The sequence below is a fragment of the Erpetoichthys calabaricus genome, chromosome 4 (assembly GCF_900747795.2).
Source record: "Erpetoichthys calabaricus chromosome 4, fErpCal1.3, whole genome shotgun sequence".
Lineage (NCBI taxonomy): Eukaryota > Metazoa > Chordata > Cladistia > Polypteriformes > Polypteridae > Erpetoichthys > Erpetoichthys calabaricus.
Window position 1 is genome coordinate 127,220,370 of NC_041397.2, and position 25,024 is coordinate 127,245,393.

Sequence of the window (25,024 nt, forward strand, 5' to 3'; positions counted from 1 at the left end):
TGTCTCCTGGAATCTCCTCCATGCCCTTGAGATTATGCTGGGAGACACAGAAAACCTTTTGGCAATTGCACATATTGATGTGCCATCCTGGAGAAGTTGGACTACCTGTGCTACCTCTGTAGGGTCCAGGTATTGCCTCATGCTACCAGTCGTGACACTGACCATAGCCAAATACAAAACAGTCAGAAAAGATGAAGAGGGAAAAAATGTCAGTGGCCTCCACCTGTTAAACCATTCCAGTTTTGGGGGTCGTCTCATTGTTTCCCTTCTAGTGCACCTGTTGTTAATTTCCTTTACACCAAAGCAGCTGAAACTGATTAACAACCCACTCTGCTACTTAACTGACCAGATCAATATCCCAGAAGTCTCATTGACTTGATGCTATACTCTGATTAAAATAAAAAGGGTTCCTTTAATTTTTTTGAGCAGTATGTTTGAAATGCATGTCTAAGTGCTGATAAAACTCTGCATTTTTAAGTAGTAAACACTTAGGTTTTCGGTTTAATGTGTATATAACATAGTTTTAAGTGCTGATAAAACTCTGCATTTTTAAGTAGTAAACACTTAGGTTTTCGGTTTAATGTGTATATAACATAGTTTTAAAATGCAAATGTTCTAAGTCTTTAGTTGTAGTTGGGTGTAAACGTTTCTTTAGAAACACTATAAATTTTAAAATACATTTTAATTATTAAGTTTTAAAACTAGAATTAAGCTCAATTTTACTTTCAATATTAAATTGTTCTTATAGTAATAACAAGTTTTATTTTAGTGATGTAATTCATATTTTGTATATTTTCATTGAATTTTAACTACTTTCTTAATATCTGTGCCAAGATATATTAAGAAGTATATTCATTCATTTTTTTTTTTGTTTGTTGTTTTTTTTTTGTTGTTGGAGCATCAGCATGTTTCTTCATTCAGCACAGCAGAGAATGACTTGTTCCCATTCATATTCAATTTTGCATTTATTTTTCTTCACTGCAGCTTGCAGCCTTCTGTATTTCCTTGCTGTATTTCACTAGCAATAAAGACCTGGTAGCCCAGACTAAAAATGTTGTGTCGCACTGCTGAAAAGGGGCCGTAAAGAGTAAATATACTAACAGCTGTGTTGCTTGGCAGATCTATGTAAGGGCACAGTTTGAGTATGATCCAGCCAAGGATGACCTCATTCCTTGTAAAGAAGCAGGCATCAAGTTCAGGGTCGGTGACATTATACAGATTATCAGCAAAGATGATCACAACTGGTGGCAAGGCAAACTGGAAAATGCCAAAAATGGAACAGCAGGTCTTATCCCATCTCCAGAACTCCAGGAATGGTAAGTTGTGTTGCATAGTGGCCATTGTTTAATACCATTGTGTTTTAGGGCAATTGTGTAATTTAATGTTAGTCTCAAGTGAGACATTCTGTTAGCCATCCAGGGCTGTGTGCCAAGTGTAAGTAAATGAACAGATTTGTGTCTCAAAAAACTGCAGATTAATGTTTCTTGTATCTTTTTATCATTTGTAGCGATTCCCCTAAACTCAAAGATGACAATGCTACATTGACAATAAACTTGTTAAGTTCTTGGTAGCAAATTAGACCTGGTTGTTCTGCCACTTCTTCTGTCAAAACTTGTTATTAAGCAAAGACAGAAAACAAAAAGAAACAGTTGTGGAACAACATAAGAGAAAAAATGACATACATAACAATTTCACACTTTTACATTCTACAACAGCACCAACAAAATAAAGACCCCTTTAACTGTCACTAGAGTAAATTCCCACACCATATACACAGAAAATCCCTCAAAACACACCAAATTCCCACTTTTGACTGGAAAGGATGGCTAGTCCCAACAAACTCACACACACACACACACACACATACATACATATATATATATATATATATATAATATATATTCATGACATTCGTAGTCTGAATCACAGTCTGATTGTATGGGTGGTTACCTACCAGGTAACGCTTGTGGTTGGTCTGCAGGTCGGCAAACATCCGCCACGGTGCCCTCTTCAGTTGCGAGAAGCAGATCATGGAATGTTGCATAGACCAACCACAAGCGTGCAGTGAGTGTGTACGCCTGATGAGCCCAGTATATATATATATATATATATATATATATATATATATATATATATATATATATATATATATATATATTGCAGATGATGTTGTCCTGTTTGCTTCATCAGGCCGTGATCTTCAGCTCTCTCTGGATCGGTTTGCAGCTGAGTGTGAAGCGGCTGGGATGGGAATCAGCACCTCCAAATCCAAGACCATGGTCCTCAGCCGGAAAAGGGTGGAGTGCCCTCTCAGGGTTGGGAGCGAGATCCTGCCTCAAGTGGAGGAGTTCAAGTATCTCGGGATCTTGTTCACGAGTGAGGGAAGAATGGAGCGTGAGATCGACAGGCGGATCGGTGCGGCGTCCGCAGTGATGCGGGCTCTGCATCGGTCTGTCGTGGTGAAAAAGGAGCTGAGCCGTAAGGCAAAGCTCTCAATTTACCAGTCGATCTATGTTCCTACCCTCACCTATGGTCGTGAGCTATGGGTAGTGACCGAAAGAACGAGATCGCGAATACAAGCGGGTGAAATGAGTTTCCTCCGCAGGGTGTCTGGGCTCTCCCTTAAAGATAGGGTGAGAAGCTCAGTCATCCGGGAGGGGCTCAGAGTAGAGCCGCTGCTCCTCCGCATCGAGAGGAGTCAGATGAGGTGGCTCGGGCATCTGACCAGGATGCCTCCTGGACGCCTCCCTGGTGAGGTGTTCCGGGTACGTCCAACCGGGAGGAGGCCCCGGGGAAGACCCAGGACACGCTGGAGGGACTATGTCTCCCGGCTGGCCTGGGAACACCTCGGGATTCTCCCGGAAGAGCTAGAAGAAGTGGCCGGGGAGAGGGAAGTCTGGGTATCTCTGCTCAAGCTGCTGCCCCTGCGACTCGACCTCGGATAAGCGGAAGAGGATGGGTGCTAAAAATCTAAATGTTAAATATCTAAAGCAACAGAACAATATGCCTTCAAAGATTCCCACTTGCCTAATCAGTATGTCACTGGACAAGTCCTCTTTAAATGTCTTATTTTTTTGTTTTTTCTGTCCTCTTGGCCATCGGACCTTTATTCTTTGTTACTGAGTAATTGCCTAATCTTATTTTTATATTTTTATTTTTTTTTATAAACTTTTGTTTCTTCATCTTGTAAAGCACTTTGAGCTACATCATTTGTATGAAAATGTGCTGTATAAATAAATGTTGTTGTTATTGTTGTCATGGCTAACAGAATTCCATTGTGCCAAGACATCTTGAAGATGACCCAAGGTCTGACCAGCCTGCAACAACAAAAGAAGTTTCGTTATCATTTAGAGAATTATAAGGAAAATCAAAGAGTCACAGTGTGTAAAATAGCAAACGCTGGAGGGATTAGGGTATCCATTCTACGTGAACAGTTCAACATTAGCAAGATCTGTTGGGTGTCCAGAATGTTGACTCCTCAAATGAAACTTCTAATAAGAATTCCATGGAGATTTTTGAACTCTTGACTTCTAACATTGAGAAATTTGAGAATCATTTCACAGCTGGTGATGACTCCAGGATATAAACTGTGACTCAGACTCCTGCAAGATCATGTGCCCAATTTTTGAAGATACTGAGGATGTGCTGACTACATGCCTCAGAAGGCACACATAACTGTCAGGTTTATGCTGATGTATTTTGCTAATTGCAGCACAGATTTAGGGGAAAAGAGAAGAGAAAAGCTGTTGGCCATCCGTCTTCTGCTTCACATCAAAGTCCCCACTGACACTGCGTGGGTAGCAAAGCCACCCCTACCCTATGCTCTAGACCTGGCCCTGTGCGGCTACCATTTGTTTCAGAATCAGAAGGGCTGCCTCAGTAGGATATACTATGCCAATAATGACAGTGCCAAGCAGGACTGTCACATTAATCAAAAAATTAAAGTTCAAATGTTCTTATCAAAAATCGGCACATATTTGGATATATTCAAATGTATGTTAACAACCTGAATCTTGCATATTCATTTATCACGTATGGGTTTTTTTGTTTCTGTTATTAATCATTTACATTGGCATGTTTCCCTCACTTCACTGAGGTGTATTTATGTGTCTCCAGACCTTCCATATGATTTCTTTCCAAGGGCCCTCAGTCTAATATTAGGACATCTGTTGTGTTTCTCCTCTTTTTAGGCGTGTTGCATGCATAGCCATGGAGAAAACAAAACAGGAGCAGCAGGCCAGCTGTACATGGTTTGGCAAGAAGAAAAAACAGTACAAAGACAAATATTTAGCAAAGCACAATGCAGGTAAATACAATGTGTTTTTGTTATTCCATATAATAAAATTGTGTTGCTGTTCGGCAATAGGGATTTTACTTTGTTTGATTTCACTGCTAGATGGAGAGAAAACAAAATTAGGTGATCTAGTCTGCTTATCTACAGCATTTTGTTTGACTGAAAAATCTTAGTCTTATTTTCTGCATGAAGCCCCAGCTCCTGTACATGAGCTGTTCACCCTGCTCCCCCCCTTCCACTAGTTTATACACAAACTCCACGCAGTACATCTAGTTTATCTGGGGTGCCCAAGTTAATGTGCGGCTGGTCATATCAGTGAGAATCAACCAAAGCAGGAAGGAAGGAAGGACAGGATATGATCACTAAACTGCTCTTTCAAGTACACTTTGATGAGCAGTGCATTTTTAAAAGGGAAGTAATGTATTCACACACCATTTTGTCTGTGCTGTTCATGCCAAAGTATACATTTTTATTTTATTCCTGCAAAAATGTTGAAATAATTAGGCTCAGGGGAGAATACACTGAGGCTCCTGTTTGTCTTCCCAGTTGCATTGTACTGTATCTTCAGATGTAACGAGGAAAAATAGTCAGCACTGAATGATGTTAGGGAGGCTATGAGGATTGCACAGTAATGGCCTCACTTTAAGGTTTTCCTCACACAAACAGTCAAGATGCCCCTTGTAACCTAAAGAGCTAGCATTGATCTGGAATATAGTGTCTCTTCTGCAGGAATTTTAAAATAAATTCTTACAAAAATTGCAACCAGCAGATACTTTACTGCAGAAGGGATGACTTATCTTAATTTATAAAATGTAGAACAGGAAACTAACAGGAAATGAGAACTCTTTAAAATGTGGCTGTGTCACAGATATAATTATTGTAGAGGTTTCAAAATTCACAGCTTATTTTTTCACATGCCTAGAATGCTGCCCAAAATAAAATATAAATAACCAAACGATGCTCATCAGTCTCACTTTTAGTCAGCCCTATGCATCCCTCATTCAGCAGCACACATTTGCTGACATTTATATACAAGCACAGAGCAGTTGCACAGCACATTGAACTTATGAAACAAAGTTTCTTGGCCATAAGCCACCATTTATCCTTTTTAATACATTTAAATATCTGATGTCAGAATAATACCTGTATGTTATTTATTATGTTTAGCATTTTGCTACATTCTGAAAGACCAAAGTTTTGAAAATGTTCCTCGTGATATGGAGAAATCGCGGGAGATGGGTTTGCTTTGTAGTCACTGGCCTCCCCTTAGCTGCCCCTGCATGTCTTCGTCTTGGTGTGCTCAGTCGGCATGTCCCGTCAGCACAGTGGGCAAGAGAGACCAGAAAGAAACGTTTTACAAAAAGCATGTCTGCTTATCGGAGTGTTTTACAATTGGTGTGATGTTCTGTTTTGCTGTGTCATTTGAAGTGCATGTCAGCTTTAATGTACTCATTTTTCTTTATTTTATTAACTGATGTTTTTGAATCATATCTCAATGACCCCCCTGTACATTTTTCATGCTGTCTTCCTCCCAATGGCTTCTCTGCATGTAAGTAACATATTGAGTGATAATGCTTTTTTGCTTATTTCCTTGTTGTCCTTATTTTTCTTTTTATAACTCTTTAAGTATTTATTTGCTTTTCATGTTTTAAATAATAATGCTACCTACATAAACCAGATAATTGTATTTGATTTCAGGTTTGTTTTTCCTATCCCTTCTTTCCCATTTATCCCTTCTTGCCTCAGCTTTAGCACATAAAGTTACTTTATATTTTATTAAACTGATTATTCTGCTTTTGGTATCTGTATTTAAAAGAAGCAGTCCCAGCAAACTCATTTGAGTAGTTTTCAGTTTCATTTAGAAAATGAAAAATGACTTGTTTGAATTTTGTGTTTTCCATTGCTTTTGAAGTAGGCTCCCTCTCCCACTTGATGCTGTTTTGTAATAAAATGGCTTAAAAAAATGAATGACTGAATATGCTGACAGTAGAGGAATTCCAAGTTACTGAAACTTAAATTGGTCGCAGCGAAGGATAGTCGCCAAAAGCTGATAATGTCAAGAGTCAATTGATAGCATAACATACGTTTTCTGAGATCTTTGCCTAATGTTTTGATAGGTGCGATTTAAGGATGATGGAAGAATTAAACAAGAAAGTCAAACCAATCATTCTTTAAGCAAGTGCCAAGTACTGTTGCTTTAGTGGCCCCCACACTTTTTCATGTGGGACTTCACCATGCTGTTTACAGTGTGCTAACGTATAGGGCTGTGGGGAGCAGTCTGGGAAATATGGGGGGTGAAGAGCAAGCTCAGTTAAAAACCTTTGTTAACTATATCACAGATGGTGCTCAGTGTTGTTGAAAGATTAGATAGTTTTGAAGTTTAGGTGAAATATTGAAACATATTTTGTATTACAATTCATATAGAACAAAAACTGCTTTCATCTTTCTAAATTAGAGCTAAAATAAAGTGATAAAGACTGAACTACAGACTTTCATTATAAGGTCAATTAAAAGAGTAAGTCAACATTTCTTTTGCATGGTGTGTTTATTAACTTACAGTAAACATTTTTGATATTATCAGTTGCAAATATTAGCTTTATTGGTTAGGGTATCAACCTTTAAACCACAAGTTAGCTGCACAATCCCTGCCTTCGTCTCTCTGACCCCGCAGTACTCCAATATAAATATATCATTAGTCAATAAATATGTGTAGTTTAAGTGTGTATTTACAGATTATCTATATACAATGTGTGTATGTATTTATATATTAAGAGGTGGTGGTAAAACTAAGAAATTTTTAGTACGTCATTGGATGCTGTCCAAAATCGCAAGGTGCTATATAAAACAGTATGGCAGTGCTCCAGCTATTTTTATAGTACTGAATAACCGAATAAGCACTGCAGTTACTGGGTAGATATATGCAGTACTTTAAGCAGTCTCCTGGATTTTAATAAAAAAGTATATAGTTATTGAAACTTTACAACTTCATTATATTTTACTAAAGTAAAAGTTAAAATTGAGAGCTTTATTTCCACTGCTCTGTCTTGTAATTTATTTTCAGTTAAGCAATAAAGATTGGAGAGGGGGAAAACGCTATTTCCAGTGTATTATTCAAGACGTAAATTGCACAGCCAGCTGAGAAAAGGAAGCTCTAAAGAAGCAGGGGTAGTGTTTTGATTAGACTCAATTTTTGATGAAAAAAATGCATATGTAACTTAATTCTCCATTACTTAGTTCTTGTTATACTTAGTGATCTATAAAAATCTATTAAACAGCCTGCATACAGTAGATATAAAGAACACATACAACCTGCCCATATTTTGGCATTAGTAGATATCACTGATCAGTCAGATATGGTGTAATATTAAATAAAATTATATATATATATATATATATATATATATATATATATATATATATATATATATGTATATATGTATATGTATATATATGTATAAACACATTTAATGAATTTTCCTTTTTTCTATCTATGATTGTTACTTGATCTCTCTGTCTGTCTTCTCCTTGTTACTTTAAGGCCTGTTCACTTAAGGGGAGGGGGGGTAGCCACATGCCCACTATGTTTTGCTTTTTAGCTTGCCAGTCTAAAGGTTCCTGCCAGTTACCTTCTTGCTTTTATTTTTTCCTAACAGTATTCGACCAATTAGACCTCGTCACATATGAAGAAGTAGTGAAACTGCCTGCCTTTAAAAGGAAAACACTTGTCTTATTAGGTACTTTTTCTTTGATACTGAGATTTCCTCTTTCACTGAGTTTTATTTATTTTATGATTTTTTGGGGGGGTTTTAAAACACCAAACTTGATTACTCTTGTTGCTACAGGTGCTCACGGTGTTGGTAGAAGACACATTAAGAATACACTCATCACAAAACATCCAGACAGATTTGCATACCCAATTCCTCGTAAGTGGAACTCATATTTACCTTTTTGCAGATCAGTTTGAGTTTTAAAATCCCATGTAAGACACTAAGATGTACTTCTGAGTCCTGATGAGTATTTAAGTGCATAGCTGACTCATACCAATCGTAACTTATTAGAAAGTTTGTTAGTACTTCATGAAATACTTTTTGTTTTACTGTTGATGATTATTTCTTGTTTTTGTAAAGGCAGAGTGTAATCATGTCCAAAGTGTTTTGCAGTTTAGTGCCTGCCAGAAACTTTAAGGGCTTCTGCTTTTTAAGGGCCATTAAGATTTAATATTAAAATTAAACAGAGTCCACAGGGGTCTCTGCTCTGTTACTCCGGGGCTGCTTTTTCACATTGAAGGTAGAGCTGCCCCATAAAGCAGGCCCATCTCATGAGCCGAGCTCTGCTCTGTGTTGCCCTTGTACAGTGCTGACATGTGTGCTAAGTGTATTTGCGTGAACTCTGTCTGAACACATGGTGTATCATGTCTTTTTCATTGCATTGTTTGTTTGTAGACACAACAAGACCTCCAAAGAAAGATGAAGAAAATGGGAAAAACTACTACTTTGTATCACATGATCAGATGATGCAGGACATCTCAAATAATGATTACTTGGAATATGGTAGTCATGAAGATGCCATGTATGGCACAAGACTAGAAACAATACGCAAGATTCATGAACAGGGACTTATAGCAATTTTGGATGTTGAACCCCAGGTATGGCTGCTCCTTTTATATAACACCTTTCTGTTGACTTGCTCTCTCTCTGCTGATGGTCTTCCATAAAACTACAATACTGTAAACTACCAAAATTGGTAGAATTTGTAGACTGGTAAATTATTTCCAGACTGACAGGACATATATATAAAACACTAATAATAAAACTATGACTTTGGTATTGATACCAGCTCTCAGACCTTAGCACTGGTACTAAAATGGTTCTGAATCAAACAGCAGAAAACCCCAACCCATACCCGGCCATCCTGGTGTGCCACACTACACACCTTTTCCCTCTTGACAGCATAAGGGCCTGAAGTCGGCAGGGGAGAGGGGGACTCCCATGTGAAGTGCCGATCGCATTGAATCGATAAGCAGTGGGGAGGATCTGAGGGACTGAGAGGACAGGTGAAATAGACTTCCAGTACGGAAAATCCCAAAATGCTGGTACCTTGTCATTTTAAAATGTGGGGTTTTGGTGCTTTTCCAGTACTGGTGTGCTGTGCAGCCCTAAATGAATCTCAGTACTGTAAAGCTACCACCAACAGGTGCCACAGTTAGGGGTCAATACAATACTACTTTGCATTAAGATGCGTTGACCAGCCATACTTAATCAGTTAATTAATGGACAGATATTATTGGTTTTCATTTATGTTTAATCAGTTTCTACTTTGTTCTCTGTGTGTTTTAACAGATGTACGTATTTTAACACAGTGCTCTCTACCTGCACTCAGACAAGAGCACTATACAAAAATAAGCTGTTGTTCTTTTAAGGCTAAAGAGTTACACTTAGGTTTCAATGTTTTGTTTTTTTTGGTGATGCCATTAAAATGTTAAATGAAGTCAGGCTTATTTTTTTTAAAACAAAAACTATGTATTAAATGAAATTGTTTCCTAAACGTTCTCCCTTTACCCAGGCCCCTAGAACAAAGTAGGCCTTCTGAAAACATTTCTGGAGACTTGAATTTGATGTCATCACTACTAAATTGTTTCTTAAGGCTAATCACATGAAAGCCTGACATGTGGAAGTGGGCTGCTGCTCTCAGTTGAGGTTACTGCACTTGGTTTTTGGTAAAAGCTGATGCAAGAATGATGAGTTTTCAGTTGAAGGTAGTGGTGTGCCACACGTCATTTGGACCCCCACAGCCCATGTGAGCCGGTGTAGTGCCATGGGCCTTGGCTTCTCTCACTCCATACTTGTAGGGCTGTGCTGTCGAGCATCTGTTAGCTTACCTTGGCTCCAGCTGCCGAAGAAAGTACTGTGAATGTAAAAACGGAGAGCACTGCAAAGCACCATGATGTCACCATTTTAATTCTTTGGTGTTTTTATTTATATATTCAATTAAAGATGTTGCTCTGCTGGAGAAACAAAAAAGTGTGCTACTTTTAAAATGCCTGCTTAGAGGTTCTTAGCAGTGATTCTATTCCTTTGTTCAGGTCTGTTTACTTTGATGAGATTTTTGCTTGCTTTATTTGTCTTTTAAATCTGTACTCTTTGTTTTCTTAGGCCCTGAAAGTTCTCAGAACAGCTGAATTTGCCCCTTACGTAGTTTTCATCGCTGCACCCACCATAACTCCTGGCATTAACGAGGTGAGAACTAAGATGATGTTTCTAATATTTTGTAAAATAATCTGATTATCAGCTCACAATGCTCCTCAGTGTGGTCAGATCAACTGCATTTAAAAGAATGTTTGACCCCCATTCCCCCCCAATTATTGCCGGCTAAATCTTTTCTAGACTCTCAGCTATGGAGATTCCAGGCCACCACAGTAACATATCCAGAAGAATGCTCGTAGATGAATCGTTTTGATGATCTCATGTTGCTAAAGAATTACCTCCTAAATTTCATCAACAATGTGTTACTTTCTTTGACTCAGGCTTTGTGGGGTATCACTTCTGTTCAGGTCTATCAAAACACAAAAACATGAGCTATGAGCATTGCCAGTAGGGCTTGCTCAGGACCAGTGATTAGTAGTTACATAAAGAAGCGGACACCCCGGCCAGATTGAAATGTAGTTTTTCTACCTGTGAATCCCCCTCATGTTTTTCATGTGTGCTGGTGCTGCTGAGAAGTGCTGCAGATGCCTTATTAGCATTTAGACTTTTACGTATTTAAACTACAAGGTGGTCTTAGTTAATAAAACTGCCTCGCAGAAGAACGGTAGGCATAGCAAGTTATACCCCACTAGCCAACCCGCGGCGTACCATACGCCGCATAATCAGGCCGCTTTTTTAATGATTTTTAAGTACAGGGAGAAAATTAACATTTGAAAAATCGGTAATGTAATAAATCACCAAGAAAAGTAACATTGTAACAGTGCACGGAACGAACCAACATACAATTGTTCGTGAGTGAAAAATGGCGGACCGCCATCGCGCCTTCTCCTCCCAGAGCGAGGGATGGGGGTGGACGGCGCTCGGGCACGGAGGGTGGAACGGGAGGAGAGGGGAAGGACGCCCATTCCGCCCCCTCCATCATGCTAGTCTGCTGATTTCTCGTTCAGTATGCACTGCCTGCTCATGTGCCCACCCCCAACTCATCACCTGAGTCGTTTTTCTCTTTGCACAGTCCACATGTACCTGTGAGTCATGTAGACTTTTCATTGTTCTTTGCGGTTTTGGCTGCTTTTCTGTATATAATCCACCAAGTCACCCGACCACGATAGTAGCAGGTGGAGGGGGGTGTGTACAAAGGGCAGGGACATAATCAGTGCGAGCATATGATTCGCACTTACTGGGAATTCCCTGGTTTGCAGCACAAATGGGGTTCAACGGCTTACCCACGCCTATCTGCGCTGGGTAGACACACGTTGATCCATTCAGTATAGCGTGCAGTTACTTGATGCAGGAATCTGTATAACATTGAAAGAAGTGTTGTTTCCATGAAATACATTTGAAGTGGTAGCCATGGAAGGCAAATGAACAGTCAACGCAGCTTACAGCTGGATTGACGCCGGGTTTTGTGTCACCCGACCATGGTAGTAGTGAGTGTTGGGGGGGGGGGATTATTGGGGGTATACAAAGGGTAGGGACGTAATCAGTGCGAGCGTATGACCCGCAGTTCCTGGGAATTCCTCGTTCGTAGGGAACAAATGCAAGCCCCGGTTGATCCATTCAGTGTAGTGCACGTGCAGTACGGGACATCCAAGGGCATCACAGACCTTGAAAAGCTGTAGAAAACTGAATGCAATGTGCATGAACGATTTAGTGCGGTGTTGACACTGAAGGGAATTGGAATGAGTTGTGTCGAAGCATTGCTGGCAATGTTCACATTGCATAATTCGTTCAGTGGAGTGTGTTTTTAAATGCATGTTGAGATATCTCTGCACTTGGAACGTTTTTGAAAAAATCGTGCATTGAAAGATCTGTTTGGAATGTGTTTATTCAGTGGAGTGGGTGTTTAAATGTGCTTTGAGAGATTTCTGGCGAGTGAAGGTTTTGGAACAGTGTTGACACTGAAAAGAATTCATCAGGGAATGTGTTTTGAGATGGTTAGTAAGGTATCTGCGTGCGTGAAAGTGTTTGTCGCAAATTTTGCATACAAATCTTTGTGTTGAATGGATCTGCATATGGTTGTGGAGGTCCATCTCACCTGTGAAGTCCTCGTTACAAAATGTGCAACTTAAGGTGAGAGTGTAATGAGTTCGTAAGTGTTTCTTGAGAGCGCGAGTTGTTTTGAAGCATTGTTGGCAATGTTCACATTGCATAATTCGTTTAGTGTTGTTTTTTTAAATGTGCGTTCAGATATCTCTGCACTCAGAAACTTTTGGAACAAAAGATGCATTGAAAGTCCTGTGTGGAATGCATGTGTTCAGGTGAGTGTGTCTTGAAATGTTTTTCAGGAAGAGGAGAGTGGGCAGGTGACATCACATTAGTGTGGCGAGCAAGTGGGTGTGCACCCTGTGTGCACATACCGACAGCGTCAAAAGATGTCACCAGAAGGTTATCACATGTGTATTTGAGAGGCATGAGAACCTCGTAATGCCCATGATCCAAAGGACCGCTAAAGAGCAGGGATATGGAGAGACGCTGGGCCGGATTGTAAACTCGAGGAGAGGCATGAGGATGTTCTTGGAAGTAAATGCTGATAGTAGCTGGAAGGATTTGGGACATTGCCACAATTTCTGCCTCGCCACCATAGACTCCGGACGTATTCATGTAGTCAGCGTATTGTTGAGCAGACTGTATAACAATGCCTCTGTGACTAACAACAACGGACACCACGTCGCCGAAGTTATCCCAATGTTGGCAAACAAAGTCAACAGCCATGTTGCGAAGTTTGAGAGCAACAGTTTCGTCAATGACATTTTTCAAAAAAAAAACCCGACTGATAGAAACAAACAGTTACCTGATGCAGGAATTTCTATAACATTGAAAGAAGTGTTGTTTCCATGACATACATTTGAAGCGGTAGCCATGGATGGCAAACGAACAGTCAACGTGGCTCACAGCTGGATTTGGACAGCAGCACAGAGCAAAGCGAGTGAGAATGTGTTTGATGAGCTGTTCGAGTTGGCGGGCAGTGCTCTGAGGTGCGTTCCCGATCACGTGGGAGGAGGGGTAGAGTTTCTGGACGGGGCTTCGTTGTTCCTTTCCCATGGTTTTCGATGGTGGACGCGGTCGGGTGTCGTAACCAAAAAGAATAATGAAAAGTCAACGTGGCTCAGAGGTGCATATGGACTCCTAGCACAGACGAAAGGGACTAACTGGGTGGTCGGTGAGTTTTTGCATTCGGGCACATGAGCAGGCAGTGTGAATGCCATTGAGAGCGATGGTAGACGCGGGCCGGGGAAAAAGGAGTGTTGGTGGGCGGGGAAACGTCTTCCGTGTACCTGCAGGACCATCTAAGAAGACGCATGTTTGTCGCGGATGCGGTGGACGCCGGTCGGAGAATAAGGAGTGTTGGTGGGCGGGGAAACGTTTTCTGTGTTCCTGCAGGACCATATAAGAAGACGCATGTTTGTCGCGGATGTGAATTGCTGTATGTAGCGTGTAAAACAATTTGCTATGGTGCACGCGGTCGTGCGTCGTAACCGAAAAGTCAATGTGGCTCAGAGGTGCATGTGTATTGTAGCACAGACGAACATAAATGACGGGGTTTTTTCCGAGTTGTCGCGTCCGAGTTGGTGGGCGTGGCTCTGCGAGTTGTCGTCGTATCCAATGGTCTTAGAGTTGGTGGGCGTGGCTCCTTCCTGCGTGCGCCATGGGCGTCTTACTTGTCAGCGGCTTAGTGAATCCACGCCCCTTCCGGCGTGCTTTCCATGGGTGGCTACTTGTCTCCGGCTTAGTGAATTATATATATAGATTTTCCTCACACACTGGATATCTCGGCCTAATGCAATCACTAAGTTTAAGTGAAATTTCACTTTAGTCTTAAAGTTCTGCTGACACTTACAGGCCTGAGCTGTAAACTGCTATACGTACAATTAAATTAAAAGTGCCATGCAATGTGTATACAAATGAAACACGTGCATGATGTTTTTATATAAACCAGATCTGTAAAGCATCCTAAATATCAGTCGGCACACAGCAATGAAGATGAAAAACAGAATTTGTCCCCAGATCCATACTGCATTGCACCAGCTCCCTACTTGGGCAGACCCAGAAAGCCACAGCAGACTCTGGCAGAATGTAACAAAGGTCAATCACTTCAGAGTCCCCTTGCATGATCAGGAGGGATAACTTCATCAAAATGGCAGCAGCATCAAGAAGAAAAAGGGACTGCACAAAACCCAGCAACTGCCGACCAATTATTGTACAAGAGAAGGAGCCAATTTTTAGACATTCTCAAGTTTGATTTACTTTTGGTATTCTAAGCAGACCAGTGCCATGTGATTGTGTAAGCACTAGATGGGGTCATTCGCAGGTTTATTTGTCAAAAGTTAACTGTAAACTTGAGTTTAAGTCTGTGACTTACAGACTAGAAATTTAGAATTGTCCCCTAGTTCCAGTTATTCTTGAATGATTGTCATTTAGTAAACAATTTGAGGCAGTTGCGCCAGTAAATTCAGCTTGAAACCAAGGAATGAACAGCTTTTTAAGGTCCTATACATTAAGAAAAGACTTTACGTGGCAGTACTTGTAAGCCTATGATATGAGGTGTTATAACGCGTGGAAGTAAAGCAATTGGGGTTATTCTAATATAGATTTACTGTATCTGGATTCTGTAAAAACAATTCTTCACTGTTTCATGGCACTTAAAGGGAGAGTGTCCTAAAACACACTATTCAAGTAGGAAGCAAGCCCTCCATTTCCAAAACTAAGTCAGCATCAGTGTGCAGACGGCATTTCATTCGTAAAAGTAATGTTATGATTGGCTGAATTGCAACGGTTTATCAGAACATGTCAGGCCAAACAAATTACAGAAGTTCATGACCACCAACTCATTCAGCAAGTCTTTATTCCTTACTTCCTCCAGCTCGACCTTTTGTGCTACATTTCATTTGTTAAGAGTTTCTCATTTCTTCCTCTTTTCAAGTGTTAGTAGTCAGTTATAGTGGAATAACTGACACAACATCTTTTTCTGAACTTCCTGTCCTAAAATGAAAATTACTGAGTTCTGCAGCTAAGCACAGTTTACACTTTTCTATTATAAAATGACTGTTAGGAGTTTTCAACTTTAAATGCCAATTCACAAGTTCAAACAAAAATTTAAAAATTAAGAGAAGAAATCTACACAGAATAACCCATAATGACAAAGTGAAGACATGTTTTCAGAAAGGTTTACAAATTTACTGAAAATCAAAACTGGAAGTCTCTCATTTATTACATTATTCAGGCCTGCATCGTGCTTGCATAAATTATCCTTTAGATGTTTCTAGAACTTGATTGGAGTTCACCTGGTTGGACAGTTTAGAAAGGCACACACCTGCGTATATCAGGTCTCACAATATTCACTGCACACCAAGACAAGAGCCAAGTCATGAAGTCCAAGGAACTCTCTATAGACCTCTGAGAAAAAACTGATCAGGTGAGTCTTTTCAGAAGCACAGCACCATCAATAATTGGGAAATGGGAAAAGTTTGGAAGCACCAGGACTCTTTCTAGAGTTGGCCATTTAGTCAAACTGAGTAATGTGGTAAGAAGGGCCTTAGTCATGCTGGTGACCAAGAGCCCAGTGGTTACTCTATCTGAGCTTCTGAAGTCCTCTGTGGAGTTGGAAGAACCTGCCATAAGGGCAACCACCTCAGCAGCACTCCTTTAATGCTGCATTTACAGTAGAGGGGCTAATATATGACAGCTGACTTAAGAGTTTCCCAAATGGTATTTAAAAAACTCTTGAGAGAATGAGCTCCGTCCCAGTCCATCTTGGCGGTGATCTCATCAGACCTGCCTCTACTGCAAAGAATCTTGGTGTCATTTTTGATTCCTCCCTTTCTTATTCCGCTCACATAAATCACATTAAGAAACTTTCTTACTTTCATCTCCATAACATATCTGGTGTTTGCTCCTTCTTCTCCTTTTCTAATGCTGAGAAACTTGTCCATGCTTTTATCACATCCTGCATCGAGTATCATAACTCCCTACTGGCAGGTGCCCCTTCAAATCTTATATCACAGCTCCAGTTGATTCAAAACTCTGCTGCAAGAGTCCTTACACGAACCAGCAACATTGATCATATAACACCCATTCTGCTTCACCTTCACTGCCTTCCTGTGTCTAACAGGATTGAATATAAAATTCTGTTATTAACCTACAAAGCTTTAAATGGTCTTGCACCGGACTACATCAGTGATCTTCTCCATCACTATGCTCCTGTTCGCCCACTAAGGTCCTGTGGTTCTGGCTTTCTTGTTGTACCTCACACTAACCTGCACTATATGGGTGACAAGGCCTTCAGCTGTACAGAGCCCAGACTTTGGAATGATCTCCCAAAATTAATTAGATCATCTGATTCAATTCATTCTTTTAAAAAACAACTTAAAACTCATCTATTTAGGAAGGCTTTTAACTTAACAACATTCTGCCCTTTCTTTCAGTTTACCTCTCTGTCCAGGTGCTCAGGATAATTTGTATGTCTGTTATATCACAAATTATTTTATTTGTTAGGTTTTTCTTTTAGTATTGAATTTAGTATTTTACTCGGGTTTATTGTCCTTTATTCTATTTAATGCTTTGTTATCTGTTTCATTGTTTTATTCAGGAAAACATTTGTATCCAATGTTACATATACCCTGCTGTATGCAGTATTATTATTATTATTCATGCTCGTCAGATCGTTTTCCATATTGACAAAAGTAAATCACATAAGAACGTTGCCTTGCCCTCCATGCCATTTCCAGGCCTAGCAGACAGTAGGTGTTTGGTTTTGGGGGTCACTGCTCGTCACTTCTGATGTGTGCATTCTGGTCAAGCTGCAGTTTCACTGTGTGTCTTTCAGATCAACTCAAGCACACTTCATGACTTTGCCATCAGCTGCTCTTGGAAGTGCATTTGGAATTTGTTATCCATAGAAAAATAAGCATCAGTATGGTCAAGATCAACATTAACCTGTCTTGGTGGTGATTTTGTTCACATCAGTGTTTTTCTACAGTCTGTTTTCATGTATTTTTAATTCATTTGCAAAAAAAAAAAATTTGGAGCCAGACACCATCATTGCACACAACTAATTTTAAACTGTGTTTACACATCATTGTGTCACAGCCATACTTAATGTTCATCTCTGTTTTCTGGCTGAGTGCAGTTAAAAGTGTGAATTTAGGCCTTGGTTTGTTTCTTGCCTGTGCCTCAGCAGTTCTAAATTTGGTGTTTATTTTTTTTTGTAATCTTTGTTGTTTACTTCCCAGTGATATTTGTTTTACTCAGGGTTATTTATTGGGCTGCTTTTTCTGTGCTTCTGTCCCTTTTGTGCCCTCTTTAATACCCGCAAAGTGTTTGGAGCCCCCAGTAAATGTAACATGAGAAAATACAACACCTTGTTAAACAGCTTCACGCGAACAGTGGCATCTAGTGGCCACCAGCTGACATTTCATGCTTAAATAATTCTTACTTCTTCCTATCAAGGCTGTTACAAAATTGCATTTCTTTATAAGACTTTGAATTTTTGTTGAGGAGTTCAAGCCACACTGTTAGATTCAGTCACAGATGTGAAATTACGCCATAAATTCCCAGAACTTCATAATGAGTTTTTTAACCTAAGAAATGTCCCAAGAAGAAAAGAGAGAAAGAGTCTCAATCTGGTTTACTGGCTGTTTACTGTTGGGATGCCATATTAAACAAAACGGCACATAAAATGTCCCAAACTGCTCAAACAAACCCATGAACACCTGCAGCACTTAACTTCACTTTCCAGATGCCAACTGTGAATGCCTGCAGCTGTTAAGCAGTGAGTGGTCTGCTGGACCATAAGACAAGGGCAGCTATCATGGATGCTGTTTGTGGAGACCACCTCCTTTAGCAGGAAATGCCCCTAACACTTGACATCTGCCAACATGAAAGCTCCTTTGTGGTTCAAATCATAAATCTACACCAGTGAGTAACAGGATAACAGAAATAAATAACTTGAAGAAAATGTGAAACAAAAGGAAATAATATGCATTAACAAAAAACAATCATAATAATAACAACATCCAAACACTGAAGGCCTCAAACGAGCGTAAAGTCATATAACAAAAGAGGAATGTCTACAGCTCAGCTCCCTCACAGCTCCACAGAAAATCAGTAAATAAGTAAGCAAAGAGGAGACGAAGACAAATTATTTTAAACAGTTGTAATCGTCAAATATGTATTCTTGGTCTTATCCAACAAATAAAAGACAAAACTAACCTTATTGAATCAAAATATGAAATTCAAGTATCTGTTTCCTTACTGGCAGCAGAGCTCATTATCCTGGCGCAGTGTTACTGAAGCAGGCATTGCCAAGTACTGCTGTGACATGAGGGTCTGGTTTTTGTGCCATATACAGTATATTATTAATAATTATTAATAATAATTTTACTGTGTATTTTCTTATGTGACCAATGGACATAACAGAGAGCTGAGAGGAGACCAGTTAGCGCATTACAATTGTGTGCCACTGCCAATCACTAAGAAATACCCAAAAGCTGTGGTACAACTTATTAAAAAAAAACAAAACCTGCCTTTTCACCTTTTGTCTGTTACAAGTGATATTGGACAACTTAACTTACAAATGGAAAACTATAACATACACTTCATCATGGTGGGCAAAGCTTGAAGTGTTCCCTCCTATCGCTCTGCCATAAGGAAGCCTTTAGAAGGTACAATCAACCCCAGAGCCTGCCCTGCTTGAGGGATACGTTCTCCGGGTCATCATTAGTTTATGGGGTTTTCAATTCACCGTCCTTAGGGCTCAGTTTCTTCTCATTGTTGTCTTTAGGTTTGCTTTATGTTTTTATTTTCTTGCATTCCATTTCATTTTTGCTCAGCTTCCCAGGTGGTGCAGAAAGTTACCAGTAAGTATGGCAGCTACTGTGTTAGTGCCACTGTAGTGTGTGTGTTGTACTGTAGATCTCCCTGATGTGTGTTCATGGATGGCCATGAGAAGCAACTGTCCATTGTGCGGACCTTCTGTGTGGGCCAAGAATTCATTACATAAGATTATCTTGTTTTCCTAGAAATAAACCAATTAGTCTTCTGTAGTTGTAGCAGTGTGTGTTTTTGATCCAATATTGTGTGTTCTTAGTTTTAGTTAAAGATTTAAAGCCCTGCTCAGATATTCCAGTGCTTCTTTAAGATATTAAAAAAAATAAAAAGCACAGAGCCCGAGAATGCAGAAGTGAATTTTCAGAGAGGTTTGGTGTCTTGTTACTCAGTAAACCTCGTGTGTGATTTTCAGCTTATTAAAGAGTAGACAGCTTCATGTGATATTCATAAACATACCAGCCGTTTCTTAAACATTTGTTTCAGTTGCAGGGAGAAAAAGTTCCTGCAAAATGCAAAGATGTCCTGTCCTGTGTCCTGCAGAGTAGGTTGTTTACCCCAAAATGTTTTACTTCTCGACATCTAAGAATGCAGACATTGTTTATATTGTTTTAGCAAGGGCTTAGCTCGAAAATCTGTTAACTCCAGTCCATTATGAGTGATGAAATGTGCAAAACTTCAATTATGTGGGCAAAATGCTAAAAACCGAGGGGCTCCAGTTCTGCACCACCACCGTCTCTTTGTGCCACTTTCTAATCAGAAGTTACTTCTTCACAGTCATGGTGTGCATTACTTTGCCATATAAAACTGCGTTTTGAAGTGAAGTATATTTTAGACATTTTAAAAACGCCTTGTCTGTTTGTGCAGTTTACAATGGGGCTGGAAAACCAGGTCCACGGGCGAATGAAAAAGCCTTAAAACTCACCAAATGTGTCAACTTTGAAGTAGCACAGGTTTTGATTGGAGACATTATACCTTCTGCATTTACCGTAGGACACTAGAAATAATTCCCTTATCATGGACTCCTGTAACTTTTTTCTTCAGGTAAGATTGCATTTTCTTTTTGCTTGTCTGCTCAGAGGTGGAGTTGTGACAAGCCCCCAAACTGCATTCTGCTTCTGCAGTTCTGTTTTTCAACAGTTCTGTTCTGCCATGGCTTGTAATAACAGATATGATTATTTTGTCCTAAATTGTGCTTTGCCCTTTACATTCTGTGGTGTTCTTTCATATAACCTACGGAGCGAGATTCACTCCGAGTGGCAGCATTTCGTTGTACTTTGTACAAATAATAATCAATCTAAACAGAACTGATTACACTGCCTTGTATTTTTAATAGAAGCCTCCGAATTTGAAAGGGCAGAGGCACATTCATGTTGCAGTTTTCTGTGGCGTGTTCAGTACGTGGATGGTGAAATAATGAAAAGGGCAGAGTGTGCAACGGGGCAGATTTGCATCTCAAAAGCCGTTATTGGCATTTTTACTGCATGATAAATTGTTGTTGCACTGAGGAAAAGGTTAAAAAAAACAAAAGAAGAACCAAGTCCGATGTCTCTGAGCAAGTAAGCCCGCTGACATTCAGTGATAGTAATTCTGGCGCAAATACTCAGGGAGAACGTGTTGTGGCTCCTGACGGTGTGAGGCAGACACAGCACTCCCTGATGTGCGGCCTTCAGCGAGGAGCTACAAGCTCACTGCCTCTGACCCTGAGCTCGTGTGACGGGAGTGGCCGCATAAGAAAACCGCAGAGCCACCTCACCAGATGTTGGCGTAAAGGGGCTCACTCCATTCCGCCGTCTCTCTCACCCCCCGGGTCAGTACAATATTCTCTCTCAATGAAGCATATGTATGTTTATCATCGATCCAGGTTCAGGAGGAGATGTCTTTGTAAAACAATGAAACAAGTGAGAGAGCATTAGGGATTGTGAGTGGGCCTTTTCAATGTTTAATGCCTGGTGGTCTACAGAACAGAGGCAGCAATTCACTTTGGGTCATCCACATTCAGCGACTTTTTTGTGAGGTGACTCCACACCGCTGGCCCCAAACGATGCTGCAGGAGAAGAAAGCGAGGTGGTCTCCTTTGAAAATGGCTGAGTCTTACAATGATGGTTTGCTTTTTGTTTTATTTTTCCTTCTTAAAACAACATGGGTTTTTTTTTTTTTTTTTTTGCAATATGCATTTAATCTGAAGATGCAGATCAATACTTGGTAACAGTTTGGACATGTTTGGTAAGTTATAAGGCTTTGCTTTATAATGGGACTCCAGCCCCCTTCACCTCCATTAAAGAAACTTTTCCCTTTAATTGGCCATCACTGTGGCCGTCTGCTTTGTAAGTCGCCCCATACAGTAAATCTAAAGAAATGTGAACCACTATACGTACTTAAGATGCTGGCCTTCATGTAACCTAACAAAATGGCGTTAGTGGGGTTTGGGTGCAAGCCCACTGGTTTATCAAACACCAAGCAGCACCACTGAGCTTTGTTTTCTTTCTGGACTTTGTCTTGCAGGATGAATCCCTTCAAAGGCTGCAGAAGGAATCGGAAATTTTGCAGAAAACATATGCACACTACTTTGACCTTACCATCATCAATAATGAGATTGATGAGACCATCAGACACCTGGAAGAGGCGATTGACGTTGTGTGCACCACCCAACAATGGGTGCCTGTTTCCTGGGTCTATTGAGACCCCCCTTCAAAAGCATCTTTGTGGAACTTCATCATTCCCTGCAAAATAAAGCAGAAGACATACACCTCAAACAGTGAAAAACCTCGTTGTAAATGACCTGATGTCAATCGGTCTCGGCCCCTACAGACTACCTAGATGTAGTATAGCATACAATTTTTAAATATTGTCATGTCCTTATAGATAGGAGGCAACATTTTATAGAGAATTTTTAAAGAGACAGTATCCAAATGTCCAGTACAAACTTTAAATTACAAGAGAAAACAACCTGTGGGCGTCAGCGGTATTTCTGTAATATAAGATGGAATAAACCTTAAAGCCCCTCGCTCTGCCTTTGAGACAGACATTCCCCACTGTGGCAAATTCCCCCCCACTCCCCATCATCGGAGTCCCAAAGCCAGTGCAGGCCTGGCCCGGCCCATCACGGCCCCTTTTGTGATGCTGTCTCTTTAAAAACCACCTACAGTAAATGTTTTAGAGATTTGAATGAGGTCTCATGCATGTGGACAGTCGCAAGCTCTCATGCTGTTGGTGTTCTCAGTGTCAGACTGCTGTGATCTACAGCGGAGTACATTCCATTAGGTTGGAAATCGAGGCGCACCCAAGGGAACAAAATCTTTATGGAAATAAATTGTAACCTATGCACATCCCTTGCATTTTGGGCAAATTTATAAAACAACTGATTTTTATTAATCATGTAGTGAGATGTGTTTGTAAATTGTCTCAACTTTAATTTGTTGTATGTAAGGGGAAAGAAAAAAAAGAAAAAACAAACTCTGCCAGGTTCACCATTTCAGAAGTGTGTCGTTTGAGAGTATTAATGTTTTAATTAAGCTTAATCAAAAGAAGAAAAAATGATGATTTTTATTCTGTATGTAATTGTTTTAAAGGGGGGCACATTTTGCAAGTAAATACTGTGCAGAAGAAGAAGATCCAGTTTGTGTGTCCAATTCGAAAAGCTGTGTATATCACAAACTGTTTACTTCACAATTGCCCTGTGTAAATTCCTCTGAAAATGAGAAGCAGCTCTACAGTTTTTTTAAATATATTTCCTTTTATGTGTTCAACGAGTAAAATGCCTTTGGTTCATCTTTTTTATTATTTAAATATATATAAAACCATTTATCCTCTTCTGTCTGCTTTTCCTTTAGAATGGCCTAAAGTTGTTCCTCTCATTGCTCTGACGGCCCAGCGTTTTTTTCTTTTTATTTATTCCAGCTTTCTTTCCTTTCACTCTCTGAATACGATGGTTGCAGCAGCACATTTACCAGGCATTCAGCCGACTGGAGGGTCTGAAAGAGAGAGAATCAGCAGGAAAAACAAACTAACAAACAACAGACATGAATGCCTGGTACAGCCTGTTATGCCAAAGAGCTTTCAGCAGGCCACAGTCTTCAGGCTGGTTTGTTCTGAACGCTCTGGCCGAGCTCTTTAGGCTTTTCTGTTACATGTCTGTTCTCTGAACCTGCTACCGTGCTGGGGACTGCAGGCCCAAATCAGGACAGGCGGGGAAAAGAAACCGGACAATAAGACACTCCGCATGCTGCGTATTACAATCCCTGAGACCTGCTAAACGAGGGAAATCTTACGCTCTGGCCCTGGCTGGGGCTCGGGTTTCTGAACCCCCTTATTCAGTTCAGGTTTGCCAGGAGAAGCAGAAGGCTGCAAGCAACTCTGAAGGTGAAAAGAAGATTGGCACAGGGCATAGTTACTCCTCTCACACCAAGATCAAGCTGAGAGATGTCCATTATCATGTGAAGTAACACACAGCCCGCTTATAGGATATGGGAGGAATACTGGAGTGTAAAGCACACAGGCACTGGGAGAATCCCAGCAGCAAAGAGATCATCATGTGTGCCGAGTTCAGTGCTTACATGTGTGACCAGCATGCAACATACAAGCCAAAAACCAACTGTGGACGTGGACATTTATACACACACACAAACTGTTTATATTATACAGAGGAGCTCAAAACCATAGACACAAGAACAAAAATGAACCGATGGGAAGTCTTAGGCTGTCTCAGGCACCATAACCCTAGTTGGGACAACCGTGTTGGTCACAACTGGCGGGGTGGGGGTTGGTTAGAATGGATATGGTGGTACCAGAGGCGGGGTCTTAATGGTGTCAGGCGTCTCCCAACTGCTCAGGGTCCCCTGGTCTGTGGCCTGAAACAGAAACCATTAGGCTGTGAGACAAGCCCCAAGGCCCTCCTGTGTAGATGTGTGTGTAGCTCCAAAGTCCCTGACTGGACTGATGTACAGACCAACAAAGGAAGAACAGTTCACTGTGGTCCTGAGGCACAGAAGCATGTGACCTCATTGACCAGTTAGCATCACCTTCATCAAGTTCTGGTTTCGTGTCATGTAAAGATGGAAGTACGTACTAGTATGTCTCCTCAAGATGAGGGATGATAAATATCAAGAAAAAGACCCACACAAGAAACGGCATGCAGTACATGCACAGAGTGCAACGCAGTGATGCATGTTACTTAGAAGAACACGCACAACATCTGTTCATATGACTGCATCCTGCCTGTGCGATGAAACCATCTCTAATCCACGGGTGCAAGAGCCAGCGGCCCTGTACTGTTTGTTGGAAAAATCGCGTGTGTAGGACAGCTGAGGCCCTTTGTGACGCTCGTTGCCTGTGTTGTATGCAGGACACAATCTAGAAGATGTACAGTATGCTGTCTAAAGCTGCTTACTTCAATCTTTATGTAATGAAAGATACCTAAGCACAAGGAGAACAGGACAACTGAATGTGTGTAAAATGCTGCTTTGAGAAATTTGTAAATTCCAACTTACAAAACCTTCATTGAGGGATGCACTGCATTTTTGTCCTTAGAAAATTCTCAAACACGTCAATAAAAAAATTCTTAAAAATGAAGGACTGACGGACATCAGTGGTGCATCTGTCATAAGACCATCTTAACTGAAACTTTACTTTTACTTTATCTAAATGTATAAAGGAATACCAGATCAACAAACAATCCCCAACACTGGTGACAAACTGAACTGCA

The 25,024-nt window shown here is 40.4% G+C and overlaps 1 protein-coding gene across 15 annotated transcripts in view; it reads left to right on the forward strand.

The window, feature by feature from the left end:
• The window catches only part of caska (calcium/calmodulin-dependent serine protein kinase a), a 664,459-nt gene extending 641,334 nt beyond the window's left edge, over window positions 1-23,125 (forward strand). For 10 of the 15 annotated variants that reach the window (XM_051926109.1, XM_051926104.1, XM_051926107.1 and 7 more), the window contains 7 exons: window positions 1,120-1,316; window positions 4,191-4,306; window positions 7,948-8,028; window positions 8,137-8,217; window positions 8,737-8,939; window positions 10,447-10,530; window positions 21,826-23,125. In XM_051926109.1, coding sequence (XP_051782069.1) covers window positions 1,120-1,316; window positions 4,191-4,306; window positions 7,948-8,028; window positions 8,137-8,217; window positions 8,737-8,939; window positions 10,447-10,530; window positions 21,826-22,002 — 939 coding nt within the window. In that variant the 3' untranslated portion in view covers window positions 22,003-23,125. The remainder of the gene's footprint in view (window positions 1-1,119; window positions 1,317-4,190; window positions 4,307-7,947; window positions 8,029-8,136; window positions 8,218-8,736; window positions 8,940-10,446; window positions 10,531-21,825) is intronic. The other 5 variants (XM_051926105.1, XM_051926112.1, XM_051926108.1 and 2 more) reach the window with 1 other exon arrangement.
• Window positions 23,126-25,024: the final 1,899 nt, after the last annotated feature.